Source organism: Sus scrofa, chromosome 13, assembly GCF_054392235.1.
Source record: "Sus scrofa isolate SSC_HxYL_T2T_F1_AM1 chromosome 13, Sscrofa_HxYL_maternal_Yorkshire_Landrace_v2.0, whole genome shotgun sequence".
NCBI lineage: Eukaryota > Metazoa > Chordata > Mammalia > Artiodactyla > Suidae > Sus > Sus scrofa.
The window spans coordinates 21,036,494-21,060,433 of NC_139395.1; the positions used below are offsets into that span (position 1 = coordinate 21,036,494).

A 23,940-nucleotide genomic window follows, 5' to 3' on the forward strand; every position below is an offset into this window, starting at 1 on the left:
AAAATGTGAACCAAAAGATTAGATTCACATCATTCTCCAGGTCCCCAAGATTACTGCCTTTAGGGTCTGATTGGCAGTTTGGCCTATTGGTAGTTTCTCTTTTTTCCTACCAGAGCTATGGTATTAGTGAAAAAGTTCCCAACCTGAAATGATGGCCATAGGAAAAAATTGGAAGTAAGAGCTATTCTGAGAAGATATGAACAGCAGTTTTTGGGCCAGGGATACACCTTATTTCGAGGTTTCTTCATTAGTCATAGACAATAGCATAAGCAATGAGATCCTTCTGTATAGCACTGGGGACTATATCTAGTCACTTGCGATGGAGTGTGATAGAGGATAATGTCAGAAAAAGAATGTGTATATGTATGTGTGACTGGGTCTCTTTGCTGCACAGTAGAAAATTGACAGAACACTGTAAACCAACTATAATGGAAAAAATAAAAATCACTAAAAAATAAAGTCATATACAGTAAAGTAGATTCATTTTTTCACATTTTGAAGGGTTACTATATCCACCCCTGGACTGAAGGATGCGAGTATTACAGTCGAGGGAGTCTCTTTCCGGTTAATTGGCTTCCCCATGGTCGCATGGCTAGTGAACGTTGGAGCCATGGTTATAAGTCCTAGATCCTAGGTCATCTAGAGTCTGTTTAGGGGGTATTGAGATGGGATTGCTGTGGCATAGATATTTGGGAAGATGAATAAAAGGAGGCCATAGATCTCAGTCAAAAGAACAAGAAGGAAATCAAGACTCTGAACAGTATGGAGGATGTCGGGGAACAGGTGCATCTTCAAGGTGTACTTTATAAGTAGAAGCATATTACATGCACATTTACTGCATGTGTGTTAAACCACACTTTTCAAAAAAAATACAACAGCTATAATAAAATATGGTTTTTATGTCAGATGGGCCCTAAATTCAAATCAGCTGCTTCATCTGGTACTCAGCTGAAGGAAGAAATGAGAAATTCCAAGGCTGGATGAGATTCCATCAGCTGTGTTGGAAATTGTGATATCTAACACAGTATATACAAAGCAAACGAAAATATCAAAGGTATTTCTGAGTCTCTTTATTTTTATCTTATACCCAGTTTTGAAATCAACTCCAAATCAACTTATTCCTTCCAAATAAGATGGAAATTCAAGGTTTTTTTCTTCCTCCGTCAAAAGAAAAGTGAGGGAAAATTATGTGAGAATAGATTTAACAGTTTAGTTTTTTGTTTGTTTTTTGTTTGTTTTGTCTTTTTGCCTTTTCTAGGGCTGCTCCCGTGGCATGTGGAGGTTCCCAGGCTAGGGGTCCAATTGGAGCTGTAGCCACCGGCCTACACCACCAAAGCCACAGCAATGTGGAATCTGAGCCGCACCTGTGACCTACACCATAGCTCATGGCAACATTGGATCCTTAACCTACTGAGCAAGACCAGGGATTGAACCCGCAGCCTCATGGTTCCTAGTCAGATTCGTTAACCACTGCGCCACAACGGGAACACCAACAGTTTAGTTTTTAGGCAATAACTTTTTCATCATTTCAAATGTTTCTGCCTCAGAATGCTTTTTAGTGGGAAATCTGGTATAGAAATTTTAATATATTTTAAACGTATATTTTAACGTATATAAAATTATTTTAGGAGTTCCTGTTGTGACTCAGAGGGTTAAGAACCTGACTACTGTCCTTGAGGATATGGGTTTGATCTCTGGCCTCGCTCAATGGGTTAAGGATCTGGTGTTGCCTCAAGCTGTGGCGTAGGTCACAGATGCAGCTTGGATGGGTGTTGCCATGGCCGTGGTGTAGGCCTCGGGTGCAGCTTGGATTTGAACCCTAGCCTGGGAATCTCCATATGCCACAAGTGCAGCCCTAAAAAGAAAACAGAAAAACAAAAAAACCTCAAAACATAAGTCTTAGGTTTGAACTTGAGTCTATTAATGATATGTCTCATGATTCTTTTGCTTAAAAAATAGAATTTAACTTAAATTATCACTGTGAAAAATATCTTCTTGAAATAAAACATTCATACTGAAAAATACACATAGCATGAGTATAGCGTTTGATGAATTTTCAAAACTTGAACACTTCTATGTAAACAACACAGAGGTCATAAAACAAAACGACCAGCATCCCAGAACTCCTCCACCCTTGTTCCCTCCTAATTGCCATCTCTCAAAGGTAACCACCAACCTGACCTCTTATACCGTAGACTAGTTTTGTCTGTTTTTGTACTTAATTTAAATGGATTCTACTGCTTTGTGTCTGACTACTTTCGCTCATTATGTCAGTGATAGTCATCCATTCAACTGTCAATTATTGTATATCACTCATTCACAATGCGGTATAATGTTGTATTGTGAGAATATATCTTAATACTGCTAAGCAGTTTTTAAAGTATATGTACTTGTGTATATGTATGTACTCAGGTCACTATGCTGTACAGCACAAATTGACACAACACTCACTGTAAATCAACTATACTTCAATTTAAAAAATTAAAATTAAAAAATGCAATAAGTAAATAAAGTCAATGTACTAATTTGCCACCAGTCAGCAACATAGGAAAGTTCAGGTGACCATGCATCCTCCCCAAACCTTGGTATTATCCATCTTTTTTATTTTAGCCATTCTAATACACAAACATTGACTTTTTAAAATAGACTAAATAAACTTCTGGCAAACTCATACTAAATATAGGTCTTTATTTAGGAATCAGTGCTGGGCGTGGGAAGGGGCAAAGTTTCATAAAGCGGAATGTTAACATCAATAAATTCAAAGAAGAAATACAACTTGAATGACATAAGCAGAAATGTGTCAGCCCAGACAAGTGGTTTGGTTTAAAATTCTGCCTTATTTTCAGAGAAAGCACTTCATTTGGGAATGAAGGGATATGCACACGGGCTAGACATTTCTGGAAAACTGACATTTTTAAGATTTTTTTTTGGGGGGGAGTCATGCGATAGAAGAAAAGAATGAGGACTTTATTAACTACCACTAATGATTTGATTTTCACAAGGAAAAAAACAATAGTCCGTGGTTGATTTGTATTGTTATTACTGTTGCAGGATCTCCGTTTTGGTGCCTCTTGGATATTGTCCCTATAAAGAATGAAAAAGGAGATGTGGTACTTTTTCTGGCTTCATTCAAAGACATAACAGATACAAAAGTGAAGATTACTCCAGAAGATAAAAAAGAAGGTTGGTACTGTTTTCAGAAAACAATGACAGATGGAGTAACATTTTGAAACTGTTTACTCAAAAACTCTGGGAGGAAAAAAAAAGTATCTTTTAATAACAGCAGCTGATAAATATTCATAACTGCTAGCAGTCAGTATTTGGTGCCTACCCAAAACACAGAGACTCACATGCATTTGCATTTTCTTCTTTGTAATAAAGACTTACTTGACAGGAACCAGAAGATTATGTTTCTATTTGAACAGGATAAGGGTAGGAAAACAATTCATCAGGATATACAGATTCACACCACCTTGTTTTATCAGGGAAAAAGATTAATTGAGAGCAATAAATGAAGTTAAAATGATGTGATTAAAAATATAGCTCTCAGTTTCATCTTAGGTGCAGTAGCTGAAATCTTAAGAGGGCATGTTTTCATTTTATGTACAAAATTCAGAACTCAAGTTTAGTGCTTGTTAGAATGGGACATTACAAATGTGCATCTGTATCTTGCAGTAGGTAGCAGTATAATAATTTGTTTTAAGACACAAACAAGATTTTCAATGATCTTTATAGGATTCTAAGACTTAAAATTGCTTAATTTTTATCTTCTGTTTATAGCTGATGAGGAAATCCCCTGCCTTCATGTAAGAAGGCAAAAATTAACACTGAAAGAATGCCTTATTACTTCATTTAAATGAACGTAGGATTACATATTTTGGTGACCAGAGAAAAAGCAACTGTCATTTTAAGAATTTCCTATATATTAAGTAGTTTATGAGAACCAGCTATTGGACATTTCAACAACTATGTCTTTTTTAAAATGTATATGCATGTTTTATACATATATTGTCTCTTGAAATGACAGTCAAATGGAGATCTGTCATGATTTGGTGCCCCCACCTCCAACTTATATCATCTGAAATGTTTGCAACTGCATCACTGTTTTCCTGTGTATTTGCATGACTAAAAGTTGTGGTGTATTTTACATACATAAGGAGCAAGCAGTCTTACAGTTGAAGTTACTTGACTATTACAGCAAGTGTAATATCTGTCCAGTGTGAGAAAAGTGTGGAAATCTGTAAGCATTAGTTTTTGTTTCTACTGTTTTCTCTGCTATTATAGGAAAACAAACAGTAAGTATGAACTGCATTTATTCAGAACACTTCTAATACCAAATGTTGGTTTTTTTTTCCATACCAACAACCATTTCTACAACTCTCTGGCCACCAGGTGGGGGTCCTATAATTTAATTCACTTCTGACACTAACTACCTGGTGTTAGCATCAGACCCTCCAAGTATAAGGGTCACAAGACTGCCCTCAATGGAGGTGCCAGTCACAAGTACTACAATGGGCTGCCCAGGGCCCACACACACTTCTCTTCAACTTGGCTGCAGTGTCAGAAATTTCATGACCAGCCCCCAACCCTTCTTTCCAGATTTGATAATTTGCTAGAACAGCTCACAGAACTCAGAGAAACACTTATGTTATTCCAACCCCTTTATGAAGAGCCAAGTGGAAGAGATGCAAAGGGCAGGTATAGGGAAGAGGAGCGTGGGGCTGCCATACTTTTCCTGGGTGCACCCTCCCAACCTCTCAATGTGATTTATTTTAGTATGTAACTTTTAAAAATTTTATTGGCGTATAGTTGTTTTACAATGTTGTGTTAGTTTGAGATGTACAGCAAAGTGAATCAGACATACATGTACATATGTCCATTCCCCTTTAGACTGTTTTCCCATATAGGTTATCACAGAACCTTGAGAATGGTTCCCTGTGCTATACAGTATGTTCCCTTTCGTGTCATGTATTTTATATAGAGTAATGTGTAGATGTTAATCCTCAATTCCCAATTCATCCCTTCTCCCCACGTTTGCCCTTTGGTAACCGTAAGTTTGTTTTCTGTGTCTGTGAGTCTGTTTCTATTCTGTAAAAAAGTTATTTCTATCATTTTTAAAATTAGCTTCCATGTAGAAGTGATATCAATGATATTTGTCTTTCTCTAACTTCATTTAGTATGATAATCTCTAGGTCCATCTATGTTGCTGCAAATGGTATTATTTTGGTTTTTTATGGCTGAGTAGTATTCCACTGTATATATGTACCACATCTTCTTTATCCATTCATCTGTCGATGGTCACTAGGTTGCTTCTCAATGTGTTCATCAACTCTCCCACTCTGTTCTTGAGTAGGAGGTTTTATGGAGGCTTCATTATGTAGGCATGATTGCTTGATATTTCTGGCCAGCAACTCCCATGCTGAAGCTATCTAGGATACCCTCCCCTTCCCTGACACCAAGCATTCATTATCACATAAAAGACACATCCCTCTGGAGATTTCAAGGAATGTGTGCCAGGAACAGGGGACAAAGACCAAGTATATTTCTTATTATGGCACAGTAAGAATATCTGAATAACATTATTATTTGTGTATCAAATATATGTGTGTATATTATGTATACTAATATGTAAGTAGACAGAAGTATAAAACTAGAAAGAAAGAAATACATGCTTTTTTGCTTCATGGGAGCAGTTGAATCAATCTGACTTGCTTTGAAAATAAAGATCATAACTCAAGGTTTTTTATAATTTAGGTCCTCATTTATTCCTGTGTCTTGTATTCCTTGTGTCTGTAGATGGGGGCTAAAGACTGTCTCCCCCGCCCGCAAAGACTGCAGTGGATAAAAGGAGTAAAGTACATTTATTCATTTGAGGTTTGAAAGAACTCAATACAAACACTCCTTTCCCCACCCAAGTTCTGAGCCAACTGAGAAAGAAACGAGGAAGGCAAATGGGAGCCCAACATATCACCTTTATTTCTGCTAAAACCAACAACAACGACTGAGCATTATCTACAGCCAGTGGATTTCCTCCTAGTGAACCTCAATTTAGTCAGAGTTATCACTCAGTCATAGCCAGAGCTATACTGGGGCAGAGACAGAGCTCCCCATGATATAACTTAAAACTTGTATGACCAGAGTAGAACATGTTCCCCCTAAAGGCAGCTACTCCCTAAACAGAGAAAAGAGGAAGGGCCACCCCATACATGCCAATATCTCCTGCCAACCTCATTCATATTTCATTCCTCCTCTTGCCCTGGAAAGAACTGAGTAGAGGAGTACTAGAGAGGCCAGGTGTGATAAAGTAGTAGAGCTGCCTTTCCAGGAAAGCTTGCACCTGCCATTGGGGGTGGCGGGAAAGGGCATGCATCTGGGCACTCTGAGGAACCAGCGAACTTATTACAATCCAAAGTTCCATCCTAAAAATGAGTTTTATGTTGCTACTTAAATACATTAAACAATGCTTAATAATAGTCCCATTTTGTTTAAAGAACAAGTAAAATATAAAGACTGTCTCTTGCAAACTTTAATGAAGAAATTATCGAAAAACACTCATACATTGATTTTTTTTTTTGTCTTTTGTCCTTTTAGGGCCATACCCACAGCATATAGAGGTTCCCAGGCTAGGGGTTGAGTCGGAGCTGTAGCTACTGGCCTATATCACAGCTCACAGCAACGCCAGATCCTTAACCCACTGAGTGAGGCCAAGGATCAAACCTGAGTCCTCATGGATGCTCTCAGATTTGTTTCCACTGAGCCATGATGGGTACTCCCATTGATGTGTTTTATACAGTTAATTGTATAAGGCAGAAGATGGTTTAGAAATTTTGAAATATTTGAGAGCGTGTCCCTAAATTTTCTTATAGCTTTATGACTCTGTTCTTCAAATGATTATTATTTCATATGAAATTCTGTATTATTTCCAATACAAATTCAATACTCAAGAGTATTTTTTTACTATGGAGTTTCTGTCATGGCTCAGGGGGAACGAATCTGACTAGCACCCATGAGGACGCAGGTTCTGTCCTTGGCCTCACTCAATGGATTAAGGATCCAGCATTGAGCTGTGGTGTAGGTCGCAGATGTAGCTCAGATCTGGCATTTCTATGGCTGTGGCATAGACCAGTGGCTACAGCTCCGATTTGACCCCTAGCCTGTGAACCTCCACATGCCAACAGTGGCCCCCACAAAAAAAGACAAAAAAAGAATATTTTTTTTCTGTTGCTAAGTTATAAATGTCCCACAAAAGTATATATTATTTTAATAGAGGCAAAGTAACTATAGTAAGCCAGCATAGTTATAAAATTTTCATTAAAAATATTTTAGATCTGTATTTTCTCTTTTTACCTGCTCTTAATAGGGGAAGATATCTTAAAATTCACCAACTAATGGCATGTCTGGCAGGAAAGGCCCACCTTAGCGTATGGTATTTTTAGAACTTTGAAAACTCTTAACATGTCACTATGTAATTGAAGCAGTATTGTATCTTAGCACTAGGAAACTCTAGGTGAGTGTGTGTAGACTGATGTGACCTGATATTGGATGTCATACAAATATATTCCTGAAGCTCATCTGAGTTGTAGAAATAAGGTTTGTATTTACTAAATTAATTACCTACCAAGGCTCATATGATGGACATTTTTAGAAGAGATATAAATTGCATTTCTATTTTTCGAAAAAATTCTTTAATCCTTAATGTCTACATTGTTCTGGGTTTTATTTGAAATGAGCAAAAACATATTTTAAAGAACGCATTAACAAGGTGTGGGATATAATGAACAACAATGTTAGGAGATTAGCTCAAAAATGCAAAGTGCTCTTTGGACATTCAATAGCTTTTAGCTGTTGATCTGGGGTGTGAGTGTGTGTGTGCGTGTGTGTGAGAGAGAGAGAGAGAGAGAGAGAGAGATCTAAAAGAGAGAGAGCGAGAAAGACTTCAGCACAAATCTGGTGATTTTAACCACCTTTTAAAATGCCTTCAATTTTTGGCACATATTTAATTTTCCATCCTAAAAATAGTGTGTATACCAATAACTTTTATATGCATGTCTAGATTACCAAATGAAGACTCTATCTTTATTACCTCTTTCCCTATCAGTAAGAAATATTTTAATACAATTTAAAAGTAGATTAATAATGAATTAAGCAATTCAGATATTTTTTGAGCATCCATCCTGCCTTCAGCATTGAATAATTATTTGGAAATTTCAAAATGGAGACCGTATGCTTTGAATCATCTAAACCTCAGTTTAAATCCTGATATCATGTGTATTGACGGTTAGGCCTTAGACAAGCTGCTTATCCTCTCAGAGACTGAGTTTCTCAACCTATAAAATGGGGATAATCATACATGTCTATACTTATTTTAGGTTTATGAGATAATATATGCATATCATCTGGCACAGAACTCAGTTGGAGGTCCCTTATGGCACAGTGGATTGAAGATCTGGCACTGTTACTGCAGTGCCTCATGTAGCTACTGTGGCATGGGTTTGATCCCCAGCCTACAAATTGCCACACGCTGCAGGCATGGCCAAAAAGAAAAGAATACACTCCATAAAAGAGAGTTGTGGTCATTGCTATGTTCTATATATTTTATTAAAAAAGTAGCTAGCTATTACTGAGTCTCTTCTTCATACTGATAGGTTATTTTATTTGCTTCTCATTATAACCCCATGAAATAGGACCTATTTCCTATTCTCATGGACCAATGAATCTAAATAACTTGACAAAACTGACATAGCAAAAAATGCTGGAAAATAGTATTTATGCTCATACTAGCAAATTCCAGAGTGTACATTCTCTTTATTAGACTTTTTTTTCTCCAAAGAGTTTTTATGATGGACATAGATCCAGTATTTGCAATATAGTGTGTTCAATGGTAATAGAGTGGCAGAAATGGTTTCTTTCCAGACAAGGTAAAAAGATAGGGTGAGGCTAGCAAGAATTGGAGCAGAATTAACGAGAATTTCACAGGGAAAATAATATGAGGATGAGTGGAGCTTGAAGGACGAGTGGAGTTTGATGAACTAAAAGGAAGAGACATCAGTTTCAGGAGACGAAATAACAAATAGCTGACCTTTGTTCGGAAGTACGAGAAAGTCAGGGAGTTGAAGTTTGACTTAGAGAGGCATGGGTTAAAACTTTAGGATTTCATTATGTCTTTCTAAGGAGTTTAGATGGTGTGGGGATAGAGTTCAAGGTAAGGACAGGTAGACCTTGGCAGTTGGGGATGAGGGAAAAGGAAAGCTTGATGAATTATTTCAAGGTTCTAGTTTGGGGACTGTGGTGGACCAAATTGTCCCCAATTCAGTGCAAACTCAGACGATGAATCCCTTACTCCCAGGACCTCAGAATATGACTGTATTTGAATAGAGAGCCTTTGAAGAGGTAAATAGGTGAAATGAGGCCATAAGAGTGAACCTTCATCCAGTGCAACTGGTGTTCTCATAAGAAGACATTTGGTCACAGAGAGGCAGACGCAGGGCGCTCGTGCACAGGGGAAGGGCCACATGAAGGGGACCAAGAGGGTAGTACTTACTCTTTTAACTAAGCAGATCTGCTCTTGGTTCCTGTGGCAGGTTTAAAAGTCCAGTTACTTAAGAATCCACTTATCATGCTCCCCATAATCCACTTTCTAACTACTATTCCAGCTTTTAAACCTTCTTGAATTCTCCGGACAAGCCAAGCTGATCTGTTCATGCTTGGTTAATAAAACTCACACTCTTTTTTCTCCCATACCCAGGTCCTCCAATTCCCTCTCCCGCACCTTGGAACATCTTTGACACCCCTATTTCCATGAAAATCCCACCTCTTTTCTTTATGGTCATCTTCTCTGAACCACCTTAGGTCACAGTAAGTGTCCCTCACTTAGAGCAGTGTGTGCCTCGCTGCTGGCATAACTCTTCTGCCTGGTCTTCGCCATACCAGTGACGGCCTTAAAGTTGTCATCCTGCTTCATCTGCTTTTTTACATTCCTCTAGTGCCTTGCACTCAGTGAAACTTGCTGATTAATTACTGGGAAAGGACCTTTTTTGCATATAAATATATACTTATTTTCATTTTTCAAGTTTTATTGAAGTATAGTTGATTTACAATGTTGTAATAACTTCTGCTGTATTACAAAGTGATTCAGTTATACATGTACACATATCCATTCTTTTTCAGATTCCTTTCCTGTATAGATTGTCATAGAATATTAGGCAGAGTTCCCTGTGCTATACAGCCAGTCCCTGTTGACCATGCATTCCAGTGTGCATATTGCCAATCCCAAACGCCCAGTCAGTCCCCCTGTGAGTCTATTTCTATTTTGTAACCTTTTTTTTTAGATTCCACATATAAGTGATATCATATAGGAAAGGACCTTTACCTGTGTGGCAATGCTTAGCTTCTTTTAAAGGTTCTTTTCCTCTGCATTCAGTCTCAATTTTCTAAACTTTTACACAGGCTAATTTGGTTTTCCATTCAATACAGTTGAGTGTAATAATAACAGGTGCCTTATTTTTTTTAGGCACAGGGCCTGATATGGTTAAATTTCTTGTCAGGTGTCTCAGATTTGGCTTTACATGATGGTTGACACTGGGTTATTCATTATGTGGCAGCAACAGCATCACTTGTCCCAGAACTGGAGAATTTCAATGACCTTTTCTAAAAAGTGGGCACTTCAAGTTTGTCTTGAGGATTTAGGGGTTGATGTGTGAAGCTTTTTACATTATTTTCAGTGATAATGTGGGTCAAGAATCAAATGCAATGGTGCTTCTTGGGAGTCTAGCTTTTGGCAGGCAGAGAAGGTTGGCATGATTAAGCCCACCTGCTTTTTCCTATTACTAGGCATCTTTGAAAGAAATAATAATAAATAGCTGCATTCAACAATGAGATACAAATTGCATTTAGCTACAAGAATCTGAAAACCTAACTAACATGAGCTTAACTAGTAAGGGCTTATTTTTCTCATATTTTGAAGAGTCTGGAGCTAAGCCCATGTTGGAACCCAGTAGGAACGAGGGGTGGGGGGGGGGCCTTGGGCTCTTTTTGTCTTTCTGCTCTGCTGTCCTAATGTGCTCTTTGCCATCTTCTTGCATGTCACCTGGTGGTAGTAAGATGTCTGCTGTAATGTTAGAACTCACATGTGTTGTGTAGACAGAAGAGTGAAGGGTGAAGGGCTAGGCTTCTTCCTGTGAGGCTGTGCTTTGTATGCAGGAAGCAGTATTTTGCCTCTAGTCCCTCTGCCTCCTGCCAGGAAGGTCCAACAATATGTCACTCTTTAACATGCAAGGAAGGCTAAGAAAATCAAGCTTCTTTTGGGCTATTGTTAAAGTTTATACCTTTATAGTAGGAATAGCCAAAGAGAAAAGGCTTAGAAGTGAGCTTGTACCAGCCAATCTAGAGTGTCTATCATTTACTTTTTTTTTTTTTTTTTTTTTTTTTGCTTTTTTGGGCTGTGCCTGTGGCATATGGAAGTTCCCAGGCTATGAGTGGAATTGGAGCTGCAGCTGCTGGCCTACACCACAGCCACCACGATGGGGGATCTGAGCCATTTCTGCGACCTATTCCACAGTTCATGGCAATGCTGGATCCTTAACCCACTGAGCGAGGCCGGGGATTGAACCTGTGTCCTCATGGATACTAGTCAGATTCATTTCTGCTGAGGATGGGAACTCCACTGGTCATGTTTTTATAACCCAGACAGATTACCCAATGTGGAGGAAGGAGGCTTAGATTTCATGAACTGCCCAAAGGCTCAGTGCTATGAAGAGGTGGAGACTGGAGATGGAATGGAGGCCCAGGCCTATCTGTTCTCAGAGCTCTGATCTTCAGATCATGCCCTGGGACATCCTATGAGCCAAATGAGAGAAAATTAAAAATGAGGTGGACACAAGGCTAGGCTTGTCTTGGTTCCTTCCCCAAACTTCTGTACAGTTGTCATTGAAACTGACAGCTCCTGCCCCAATTATTTTTACCATTCTCATTTATTTTTTTAATTTATTAAAAATTTTTCAATTGAAGTATGGTTTATTTATTGTGTTAGTTTCAGGTATACAGGAAAATCATTCAGTGTTATATATATATTATATATTAATTTTATAATATATAATATACTAAATATATTATATATAAATATGCATATTCTTTTTTAGATTCTTTTCCATTATATGGTGTTACAAGATGTTGAATATGGTTCCCTGTGCTATATAGTAGGTCCATGTTGTTTAGCTACTTTATATACAGTAGTGTATATCTGCTAATCCCAAACCCCTAATTTATCCCTAACCCCCTTTCCCATTTGGTAACCATAAATTTGTCTGTGAGTCTATTTCTGTTTTGGAAACAAGCTCATTTGTATCATTTTTTTAGATTCCACATATAAGTGCTATCATATTGTATTTGTCTTTTTCTGACTTACTTCATTTAGTATGATAATCTCTAGGTCCATCCATACTTCTGCATTTATACATACTACGTCTTCCTTATCCATTCATCCATGAATATGACACGTAGGTTGCTTCCATGTCTTGTAAAATCTGCTGTGAATAGTGCTGCTATGAACATTGGAGTGCATGTATCTCTTTGAATTAGAGTTTTCATCTTTTCCAGATATGTGCCCAGCAGCTTTACCATTCTCATTCCTCATTCAAAGTCCTTACTGTCCAAAGTGTAGCCTGAGGACCTGGCATATTAGCATCATCTGGGAGCTCATTAAAAATGCAGAGTCTCAGGCCCCACAGCAGACCTCTGAATCAGAATCTTCATTCTTCCAAGATCCTGTGTTTTTCACAGGCACATGGGAGTTGGAGAAGCCCCATACCATACACCTTCCTTAGAAAGGTCCTTCTGACCTTTCAGTCTGAAGGACCTATCTCCAGCCACTCTGTCGCATCTCCTTGTTTGCCTTATTCACCGTCTGCATAGCCTGTATGGCTATATGATACATCCTTTTCAAAAGTCAGTTTATATTGTAATTTTTCCCCACTCCATTAAAATGAAGCTTCCTCAGGAAACAGCCTTTGCCTCTCTTGCTCAAGATCATATCCCCAACATGTAAAGAGTATCTGACACTTAGTAAGTAAGTACTTAGTAAACATTTGGTTTATGGGTGGATGACTAAATGAATGCATAAATGATGTCTAATTTAGAAAATGTGACAATTCAGAGATAGAAAGCATGCTTGCTTTTTCAAAAAATTATGTCATAATTAGAAAAGCTGCCAAGTCTCAGGTACGCATTCTGATAAATATATTTTGTTTAAATCAAAGACAGTGTGATATGTATTTATCAAAGTCGGCTCCATCTCAGAATGTGTTCTTACTGCTCGTATTGACTGTCTCTTTCACTTCAAATAGAATCTCTGCTGCTGGTTGATTTTTTTGTTCTTGTTGACTCTTCTATTTGTCCTCCAGTTTCTGAGAATCCCAATTTGGTCACATTTTTGAAAATAATTGAAGTCATTGGTTAAAAACGCATATGAAAACATTCTCCTAGAAACAGATATTTAGCCACTGATCAGATATTAAGTCTAAGATGATTTTGAATATTTTAATTTTCAATGTGGAACATAGTAATCATGTTCCTTTTCCTTGCTGAAATATTCTGCCTGGGTTTTTTTGTTTGTTTGTTTCCATAATGAAGACTCAAAGGCAAAAATCCTCATAAAAAGTAGTTGCCTGATGAAAGAACTGTTGTAAAAATTGTTACTCTTTCTGAGGAGATAGATTTCTGCCTCCAGGAGATCTCTATCCAATCTGTCAAATATGTGATGAAATTGGAAAAGAAGAGCTGAGACAGATTCTCAAAGTGATTTAAGAATTTTAATCACATCTATATTTGATCATATTACCAAGATTTTTTAACTGTGCTTTTTTTTTTTTTTACCATATTCACCAATATCGTTTTTTGCTAGAATTTTCTAAAGGCAAATAGTATAAGCCAGTGTTCATAAATGTAGTTGCCTTTGGAGACCATGGAATAATGTGATGAGTGAACCATTGTAATTAACCATGGCACACATGATATATATCACCATGTCATCGTCTTCAAGAAAAGCTTTAAATATTCTGCAGCCAATCAGAATATACCTGTGGGCTGAGTCTGTTCTATTAGTCAGTAGTTTATGATCCTTGGAAAAACCATCAAACTAATTTCTTATTAGTCTGATTTTTCTGAAAGATATTTCTAGATTTACAACTTTGAGGACAGAGACATCCCCCCTCTTTGGGGGATGAATTTAAATTGAAGAATGTTATGCAATTGAAAAACCCATTAAATGAAACACCAGACAAATATGTATTAAGAGGATTTGTAAGTTCAGGTTGATAGTTAAAAAAGCAATGTAACTTCACTTTCTGGTTGGATATACATTCTTAGTGAGGTCTCTATATTCAGCAAAATTCACCTAGACATTAATATTATGGAATGTTCCCAATTTGGGGATTATAGCTATCTTGCTATTGTTATGAATGATGGTAGCACCACCTGGAAGAGGCTAGAAAGCATGAACAGAAAGATCTGGGGCTTCAGCATCTTGAGGGAGGCATGCTTGGGACCTGCAGGACCCTGTGGATTTAGGCATCAATGGATGGTATAGAGAAGTATTTTCCCTTTTGGCTTTTCTTTTTCTATGAGTTAGTGTGTTAAAGGCTTTGTCAATGTGAGAAAAGCAAACTGTTCGATGCCAAGAGCTTAAGTCCCATCTACTTAGAGAAGAGCTGGGAAACATTGGGTTCCCTGAAGAGGGGAGATTGGGTCTCCAGTTTCAAGGAAGTTTGAATTTAGCTTCTGCCTCTCACATCAATGAAAATGAGCTTTCCATCCCATCTAGCTTGTTTTTGTACAGGAAGTCTTTTCAGGAGGCACCATCAAGCAGTCCTGTTTGTCTTTACAGTAGCTCTCCCCAAAGTTCCATAAGGCTTTTAAAGTATTTATTTCGCACATTATGTGGGGAATGATTTGACTCTTGGTCAATACAGAAGTTTATTAGATAAATGTCTCCTGGAATGTTCATATAATTGCTTCAGTCTCTTAAAATTACATGGTAACTCAATTTTACTTGATCTACTTTAAAAACAGAGCTTTTAGTTCCTGAGAAAAACGTACACACATAATTTGGCAACTGCTCCTCAATGTGAATAATGAAAATTTTGCCCATGTGTTAACATTGCATAGCATACATTCATATTAAGGATGTTTATGCAAGATAAGAGGTGAGATGAACATTTATTAACTAGAAAGCTGTTGAAATGACTGATTATATTGATGAGAAACTTTGAAGGTTTTAAATGGTGCTTAGGAGCACATTGGATGGTGCCCTTTTTTTTTCCCATATGTTCCTTCCCCCTTCTAGACTATGTGCTCTGTGAAGGCAGAGGCCATTCTGATTCACCTTTTTATATACCAACGGTTTTTTTAGAATTTGGATTCTAAAAATATTTTATTATAGTTGATTTACAGTATTCTATCAATTACTGCTATATAGCAAAGTGACCTAATCTACATATGTGTGTGTGTGTGTGTGTGTGTGTGTGTGTGTGTGTGGAAGACGCATGAAAGAACCAATTGGTGTTAAGAGGTGCAGAGTCTTATTGCTATTTGGAATCAGTCTAGAATGATATTTAAAAAATTTTTTTAAATCTTGAGGAAATGATCATAGTTTTTGAGCTGAGAAACTTCAGTGATAATCTGAGATTTAAGGGTATGTAGTGATTGTTAAAGATGGGAGGGGTCATAAGGAATGGGGTGAAATAAAGTGGCAAGAAGGGCAGAGATGGTAAAAGTATTGAAAAGGAACAAAGCAACATCTAATAACTGTAAATGAAGAAGATTAGTGGTTCTTTTATAAAAATTAGAAATGAGGTATTCCAAATATATAGATACAAAATATACTATTCATTATACAACCTCAGCTCAAAAATGGGTAAATACACATATTAGAGGAAATATGAAAGCAAACACATTATAGTACAGTATGAGATAGACACTGAGAGGGCTGACCTCTCAAGCAAGAGTGGTTCAGAATAACATCATCACTAAGAAATGTACACAGGGGCATCAAAAAGAAGCTGAGATACCCAGAAGGGAGGAGTAGGGCAGACCCTTGAGTCCTATTGGAGCATAGTATTAAGTAACCATTAGACTGACTGAGTCATAATTTTGGTTGATTTTTTTCAAGTACATGATCTCTGACATGCTTAGGGTTCCTTCCATAGGAGCTGAAAGAAGTAATTAAGTGATGGACCTCAAATGGGACTCCAGCTATATTTCATCTTGCTGCAGAGCTCCAGCAGAACCTAAAAGATAGATTTGATGAAATTGCAAGTGGACAAATTATAGAGTAACTTATTTATGCACATTGTAATAGAAGTGCAGAAGATCAGGCCATATCATTGGGTGAGGACTTCCTGAGGAGATAGTCTAGCTTTGTGTTGAAAAGGGGGTTGATTAGCTAAATTAAGTTTAAAGTGACGATTCCTCTTAATGTTCTGTCATTACCTTCTATGAAGGAATAGCATTTCAGATAAGCCCCAAACCAGGATCTCCTGAGGGTAGGGTGCCCTGAAAAGTTAGCACCTCTTGAAGGCTACTGCTAGTCATGAGGAGCAGACATCGTCAAGGATTTTTGTGCTTTTCTGGATACAAGGAGATGAAAGAATTGCGCTCATAAAATCTTCTGAAAACATCTAACTATCCGAATACCTATTCTGGCAGTTTTACCAGAGCACAGAGAGCCTCACTTGTGAACTCTACCCTGTGCTCCTTTCAAGGGGTGTTGAGGGTTGGAAAGCCTTTTGAGGAGACATCTACTCTCAAAGGGAAAGTGAACTCTAATCAATTATTGAACTCTTCCAAGGTCACAGTGTATAGAATGGAAGGTTAACAGTCACAGCAAAGTCATGTATTTGCCATACATGCTGTTGAGGAAGACATCATTTTTGCAACAAGCAGAAAATTAGAGTCCTCAACCTTCTCTTGTAGGGTTAAATTAATGATACAAGATAGTCTTTCATATATTTTTGAAATGAAAATAATTCATCCTTGTGTCTTCTTGTTGAGTTCTCAAAAATCTACTGTTATAAAGAAATCAATTATAGGATTAAGAAGCATATAATGAATAATAATAATAATAATAATAATAATAATAATAATAATAATAATGCAGAGGAGACACCCTAATATAGAATACCTAAAATTGTGGCATAAAATAAAGAATTTTACAGTATGGTTGTGCTGGTGGTAAAGAAACAGAAAGAATTAGATTTGAGAAACAGGAAGAAAGTGTAAAGAAGAAGAGTGTTGGAGTTGGTGAAGAAAGAAAGACAAAGCCTAGGTTCTCAGCAGAACAGGGAATCAGATCAGAGTCATCAGCATAAATCCAGGAGAGTGGGAGACCCTGACTGAGTCACCTGAAGTGGGGGCTGAGACCTTCCAAAGACATGCTTATTTAAATCTTTGTTCTAGGTAGAGTATGAAAAAAAGAAAAAGAATGGTTTTCATAAGAATTCCTAATCAGAACATTACCCTCCTTTAGATTTGGGTTTGAATTCACAATACCTGTTAAATAGCAAGTAATCCTAGCTGAAATGTTTATTTAAAGTGATTCTGACTGATCAGTGGGGTCCCCAGACACCCAGGAATATAAAATGCAAAGCTTTTCTTCTTGGGCATTTTCAATTGCAGTTCTTAAAGAAGCCTTCGAGATGAAGTTCCAAGGAACCTGAGCATGATAAAAATCATGAGGCGTTCCTGCCACGGTGCAATGGGTTAATAATTTTACTGTAGCAGCTTGGGTCACTGCAGAGGTGCCTGTTCGATCCCCAGCCTGGCACAATGGGTTAAAGGATCCAAATTGCCACATCTGTAGCATAGGTCACAGCTCCCACTCCAATTCAATTCCTGGCCCAGAAACTTCCATATGCCGTGGGTGCAGCCATAAAAAAAATGAATGCTGTGAGGTTGGCTACCACAAGCAAGTCTCAATACTAACATAAGAGTTGTGACTTACTTTTTTTTTTTTTAAGTATAGTTGAATTACAGTGTTGTGCCAATTTCTGCTGTTCAACATAGTGACCCAGTCACACATGTACATACATTCTTTTCCTCATACTCTCTTCCTCATGTTCTATCAAAGAGATTGGATATTGTTCCCTATGCTATAAAATAGGACCTCATTGCTTATCCATTTTAAATGTAATAGTTTGCGTCTACCAACCCCATGAGGACTGTAGTCCTGGAAATAGATTTTTTTTCTTCTTTTGTCTTTTTTAGGGCCGCATATGGAAGTTCCCAGGCAAGGACTCCAATCAGACCTGAAGCCACCAGCCTACGCCACAGCCACAGCAACAAGAGGTCCTAGCTGTGTCTGTGACCTACACCACAGCTCACGGCAACACTGGATCCTTTACCCACTGAGCAAGGCCAGGGGTCAAATCCAAGTTGTCATGGATGCTAGTCAGGTTCCTTAACTGCTGAGCGATGACGAGAACTCCAAGGAGGTGGAATTTTAAATGACTCTGAGAAACCACTCTGAGGAGGTTGAGGGGGGAACTAAGATATATAGGAGCTTTGCAATAAAGGGAAGATAGTAGGAACAAAAGACTACTGTTTTAATAAAAGAAAACTAGGTATCTCAAGTTAAGGAATTTAGTGCTTTTCCATTTAAGGAAAGATACAAGGGTCTGGGCTCACTGAAATCATTCCTTTGATATGCACTTCAGTTCTCTGGGGCCAGTGTCCTGGGCTTTTCACATCCTCAGGGTGCACCAATTGGGAGTGGCTGTAGTCTGATGCTGATAGATGTCAGGTATTCTTTGTTTTCTTCTTGAGTTCCCTGAGGGCTCACTAGCTCTGAGGTGACTGCAATTGCAGATAACTGTGACATTCTTTGTTTACTAATATGGCAGGCAATATTTTATTTCTCATAAGAGTCCTCAGAAAAAAAAGGAAATTAGAAAATTAAATCTTCAAGGACTATAGAAACCAGAATTATTAGATAAGAATATAAGTCTACTTAATTTAAAGAAAGTTTAAAAAGAATTTTTAAAAAATGATGGAAAGGAAAATCAAAATTAACCAGGGAGATTTGAAAAAGAACCAAAGAGAACAACTTTAAATCAGAAAGAGGATAATCAAAAATAAAGACTCCATGAACAGTATAAACAGACTGGTCACAGAATAAGAAAGAATTCGTGAATGAGAAAAGAAAAATAAACCCATACAATGTATTACAGACACATATGAAAAAAAAAAAAACTTCAAGAGAAATAATAGAGTAAAACTATCCAAAATATCTATAATTTTAGGAAGAGAAACTCTAACTGTTGAGGATTTTTCAGAATTCATAAAACTCAGGACTGAGATTTAGGAAGCCCAGCCCATGTGAACAGGATAAATGTAAAGCAACCAAGACCCTGAAATGTTTCTGTGAAACTGAAGAACACTAGATACAAAGAGGATATCTTAAAAACAGGCTTAGGGAAGTGACTTCATCTGCAAAAGAAAGTGAATTTGACTGACAGCTCTTTTCTCAAAGGCAACAGTAAAAGCCACAAGAGAGTGTAATTCTGTCTTCGAACTGTTGATAAGAATCAGTGTGTTATCCACTTGAACTGTTGAATAAAATAGAGATAATATACAGAAACTTCAGACAAAAATGTAACTCATTCACTTGGAGTTTCCCCACTGTAGTGCAATGGGTTAAGGCTCCATCTGCAGTAGCTCAGATCACTGCAGAGATACAGGTTTGATCCCCAGCCTGGCTCAGTGGGTTAAAGTATTTGGCATTGCCCTAACTGCAGTGTAGGCTGCAGCTGCAGCTGCAGCTCAGATACTTGGCCAGGGAACTGCCATATGCCATAGGTGTGGCCATAAATTAAAAAAAAAAAAAAGACTTTAAAGAATATCTAAATAAGTGAGGTACCATAACATATTCATGGATCAATGGATAGAAAGTTTTAGTCTCACAAAAATGTCAGTTAAGACATAACTGATATAAAAATCCAGTGATAGTCCAATGAAAATCCTGAATCCCAATTAGACTATTTTTTTGCTTTCTTTTTTCATTTTGATTTTTTTTAAATTTGTTCTTTTGTGGAATCTACCAAGGTGATTTTAAAATTGGTGTGAAATTTTAAAAACTGCAAAAGCAGCTGACAATCCTGACAAAGATAAACCAAATAGGAGAACTCGTGTTACCACATATCAGTGTTTATACTAAACTTATAGTAATAAATAAAGTGTTGTAGACAAACAACTCAGTTTTAAAAATTCACCAGTGCAACAGAATGGAGGTCCAGAAACCATACGTATATATACATGTAAAAATCTGACGTATGACATAGCTTGTGCTGTACAGTAATGTACGAAGAGTGGACTATTTAATCAAATGATGCTGAAAATACTAAACATCTATATTTAAATATAATATATTTGGACTTCCATCTCACATAGTCACAAATCAATTAAGGAGAATTAAACACTTCTTTTTTAAAGAAAGAAATATAGATAATGATCTTAGTGACTTTGGTGCGTCCTAAAGTTTTTCTTAAACATGATACTAAGAATGTAATTTATATTTGACTTTATTAAACTCAGAACTCTTAGTCATTGAAGGACAGTGCAATAAGAGCAAAAAGATGAATGACCCCAGAATTGACAAATGTCAATGGGAGCATCATATGATGGAATGACCAGACACAGAAACCAGCTGGGTAAGCAAACCAAGGATCATTCATCTAAAAGATAGAGTAGGAAGTTAGAGCACTCAGGATACTGAGCAGAGAACTCCCATCATTATCCAGTGACAGAAGATAATGGAAGCTTCGGGAATGCTGCAAAAGGGTCTCACCAGTGATCACAATTGCAGATTAAAAGACAAAGTTAGTGATCAAGAAACATAGATACTCTGGAAACTCCACTGTTCCTCTCTGAGCTATTCCAACATAAATAAGGCAGGAGCACTTTCCCGAGTAAGCCAGTCTGGATGTGCAGAGAACCACTTCATCTAAGGAAATAAAAGTCTCGTCCTCCATGTCATATGATATACAGTATGACCCCACAGCTGTGGGGTAGCTCACATTTATACCGACTCCAGTCCTCTGGTGCCATTCTGGCTCCTCTAGGCTAACACAGCCCTAGTCGAAATACTTTTCTGAATTTAGAATGGCCAGGCAAAAACCAGGGCTGGTTACTCAGATATCTCTGAAAGGCAGAGATGTATAATTGGTATACAACACAACCTCTCTCATAGGTTGATAGACCACCTGTGGGCTCATCCTGCAAGTCTGGAAAAGGTATTTGCAACAACCAAAAAAATGACTATCAGTTAGTATCAAGAATATGTAAGGAACTCCTCCTCCAAATAAATAACAAAATAAGAACAACTCAATATAAAAAAAAATCACCATAGACATAAAAGATCAAAGGAGATAAAACATGAATTGTCCATAAACATATCAAGGCACTCAACCTAATTAGTAATCAGGAAAGTTCAAATTAAAAGCAAAAAGGTATACTACTATATATGGAATGAATGGTCAATGAGGACGTGCTGTAGAGCACAGGGAACTCTAATCAATGTTCTGTGGTAATCTATATGGGAAAGGAATATGAAAAAAAAAAGGGTATGTGTATTTGTAAAACTGAATTTTTTCGTTGTACAGCAGAAATTATCACAACATTGTAGATCAACTGTAATTCAATAAAACTTTTTTTAAAAGGTAGAATTTCATACCCGTCATATTGAAAAAAAATGAGCATAGGATATACCAGTTTCTTGGACTTATTAAGACTCTCCTTAAAAGACAGCTATAGTGATGCTAAATAAATACATTTTTAAATGAGAATTCATTTAGTTTATTACCTTAGATAAATTTGATATTTACCAATGGCTGAAATTTTTAGGTAAAATTTGACATTATCCTTGTAAAGCAAGAAGGTCATTATCATTCCAGTCGCATAGCCATGGCTTGACTTTAACAGGTAATATACTCCTCAAAATTTCTCTTTTCACTTTTTCACTTAGCAAATAAATATAATTTTTATTTTAAAATTAGAGATTAGCTTCACATTTAAAAATTAATGTGAATGTGTATGTCAAAATATTGTTTTCTAATGTTTCCCAAAAGTAGTAAAAAAGTCATGAATATTGCTGGAAGTACACAAAGTGATTATAGATGATACCCAAATAACTTATTTAAAAAACTATTATTACTTTAATGTATAGATTAGAAAATAATCAGTGGGCTTGGGTATTATTTAAATGATCTAAATAACAGTAAGTGAGTTGTTTGAAAGTAAACTGAAAATATATATGTGTATTTAAAAGTATTATAAAAGTATTATATGACTAAGTAAGGAAGCTAATATTTAAATGAGCATAATTTGGGACACAACTATATGAAGACTCACAAAGAAGGGGGAATGAATCAGAAAGGCAAAGAAGCACAGTTAGCTTCAAAAGTATCAGACCTTTTTCTAGCTATTGATTTGTTTACCTGTTACTCAGTAGGGGAAATGTAAGCTCTTGCATTGGGACGTTTTTGTCATGTAGCTGTGCTTGCTTTCTGTAGTTCATAAAACAAACAAAAATACTTACTTACCATAAGAAAGTGTGGCCCCTAGGTATACACTAATACTTAGAAATTTAATTTTAATAAAATTTAAGAGTGGAGATTACATAACTTTTTAATGTTTTCTGATTAAGAAAAAGTTATATATCCTAGTGATTCCTTTATGAGAATCCCAGGGAAAGACACTTTTAAGTGAGGATGTGAGTTTTGAAAATGTATTTATAGATACTATGATTATTATAGCCAGTCATATTTTCCTTTTTATGAGCTAGAAATTTAATAATAATATGAATATTATTAATAATTAATACTAAACTTTCAGCTCTTTTGAGCTTCGTTTCATCATTTTCTATCCTTCACTTAAATTATTTTTCTTACTTTTAAAAATCTTCCTAACATATTTTTATAAGAACCTTAAAGGTTTTTTGGAATAAAAATGACAGCTAACATTCCCTGAATATTTATCATATGTCAGGTATTTTTCTGTCTTTCTTTTTTTTCTTTTTTTTTGCTTTTTAGGGATGCACCCATGGCATATGTAGGTTCCCGGGCTGGGGGTCGAATTGGAGCTGTAGCTGCCCACTTACACCACAGCCACAGCAACATAGGATCTGAGCTGTGTCTTCGACCTACACCACAGCTCATGGCAGCACTGAGCAAGGCCAGTGATTGAAACTGCATCCTCATGGATGCTAGTCAGATTCATTAACCACTGAGAAAAGATGGGAACTCCAGCTATTTTTCTAAATAGTCTCCAAAATATACGAACAACTCATACAACTCAACAACAAAAAAGCAAACAACCCAATTGAAAAATGGGCAGAAAACCTAAATAGACATTTCTCCAAAGAAGGCATACAGATGGACAGCAGGCACATGAAAAAAATGTTCAACATCACTAATTATTAGCAAAATGCAAATCAAGACTACAATGAAGTACCACCTCACACCAGTTAGAGTGGCCGTCATTAACATGTCAACAAACAACAAATGCTGGAGAGGCTGTGGAGAAAAGGGAACCTTTCTTCACTATTGGTGGGAATGTAAACTGGTACAACCACTATAGAAAACAGCATGGAAGTACCTCAGAAAACTAAATATAGAACTACTGTATGACCCAGCAATCCCACTCCTGGGCATATATTTGGACAAAACTTTCATTGAAAAAGATACATGCATAGGAGTTCCTGTCATGGCTCAGCAGAAACGAATCTGACTGGCATCCTTGTGGACGCAGGTACCATCCCTGGTCTTGCTCAGTGGATTAAGGATTTGGTGTTGCTGTGAGCTGTGGTGTAGGTCACAGATGTGGCTCAGATCTGGTGTTGCTGTGGCTGTGGCATAGGCTGGCAGCTACATCTCTGATTTGACCCCTAGCCTGGGA

General features: G+C 37.1%; 1 protein-coding gene across 9 annotated transcripts in view; it reads left to right on the forward strand.

Moving 5' to 3' along the window:
* Positions 1–23,940, forward strand: part of KCNH8 (potassium voltage-gated channel subfamily H member 8) — a 447,861-nt gene that overhangs the window by 173,459 nt on the left and 250,462 nt on the right. For all 9 annotated transcript variants that reach the window (XR_014824095.1, XR_014824098.1, XR_014824099.1 and 6 more), the window contains exon 3: positions 3,052–3,183. Coding sequence is in view for 5 of the 9 variants with exons in the window: in XM_084989953.1 (XP_084846079.1) it covers positions 3,052–3,183 (132 nt within the window). In the remaining 4 variants the exon portion in view is untranslated. The remainder of the gene's footprint in view (positions 1–3,051; positions 3,184–23,940) is intronic.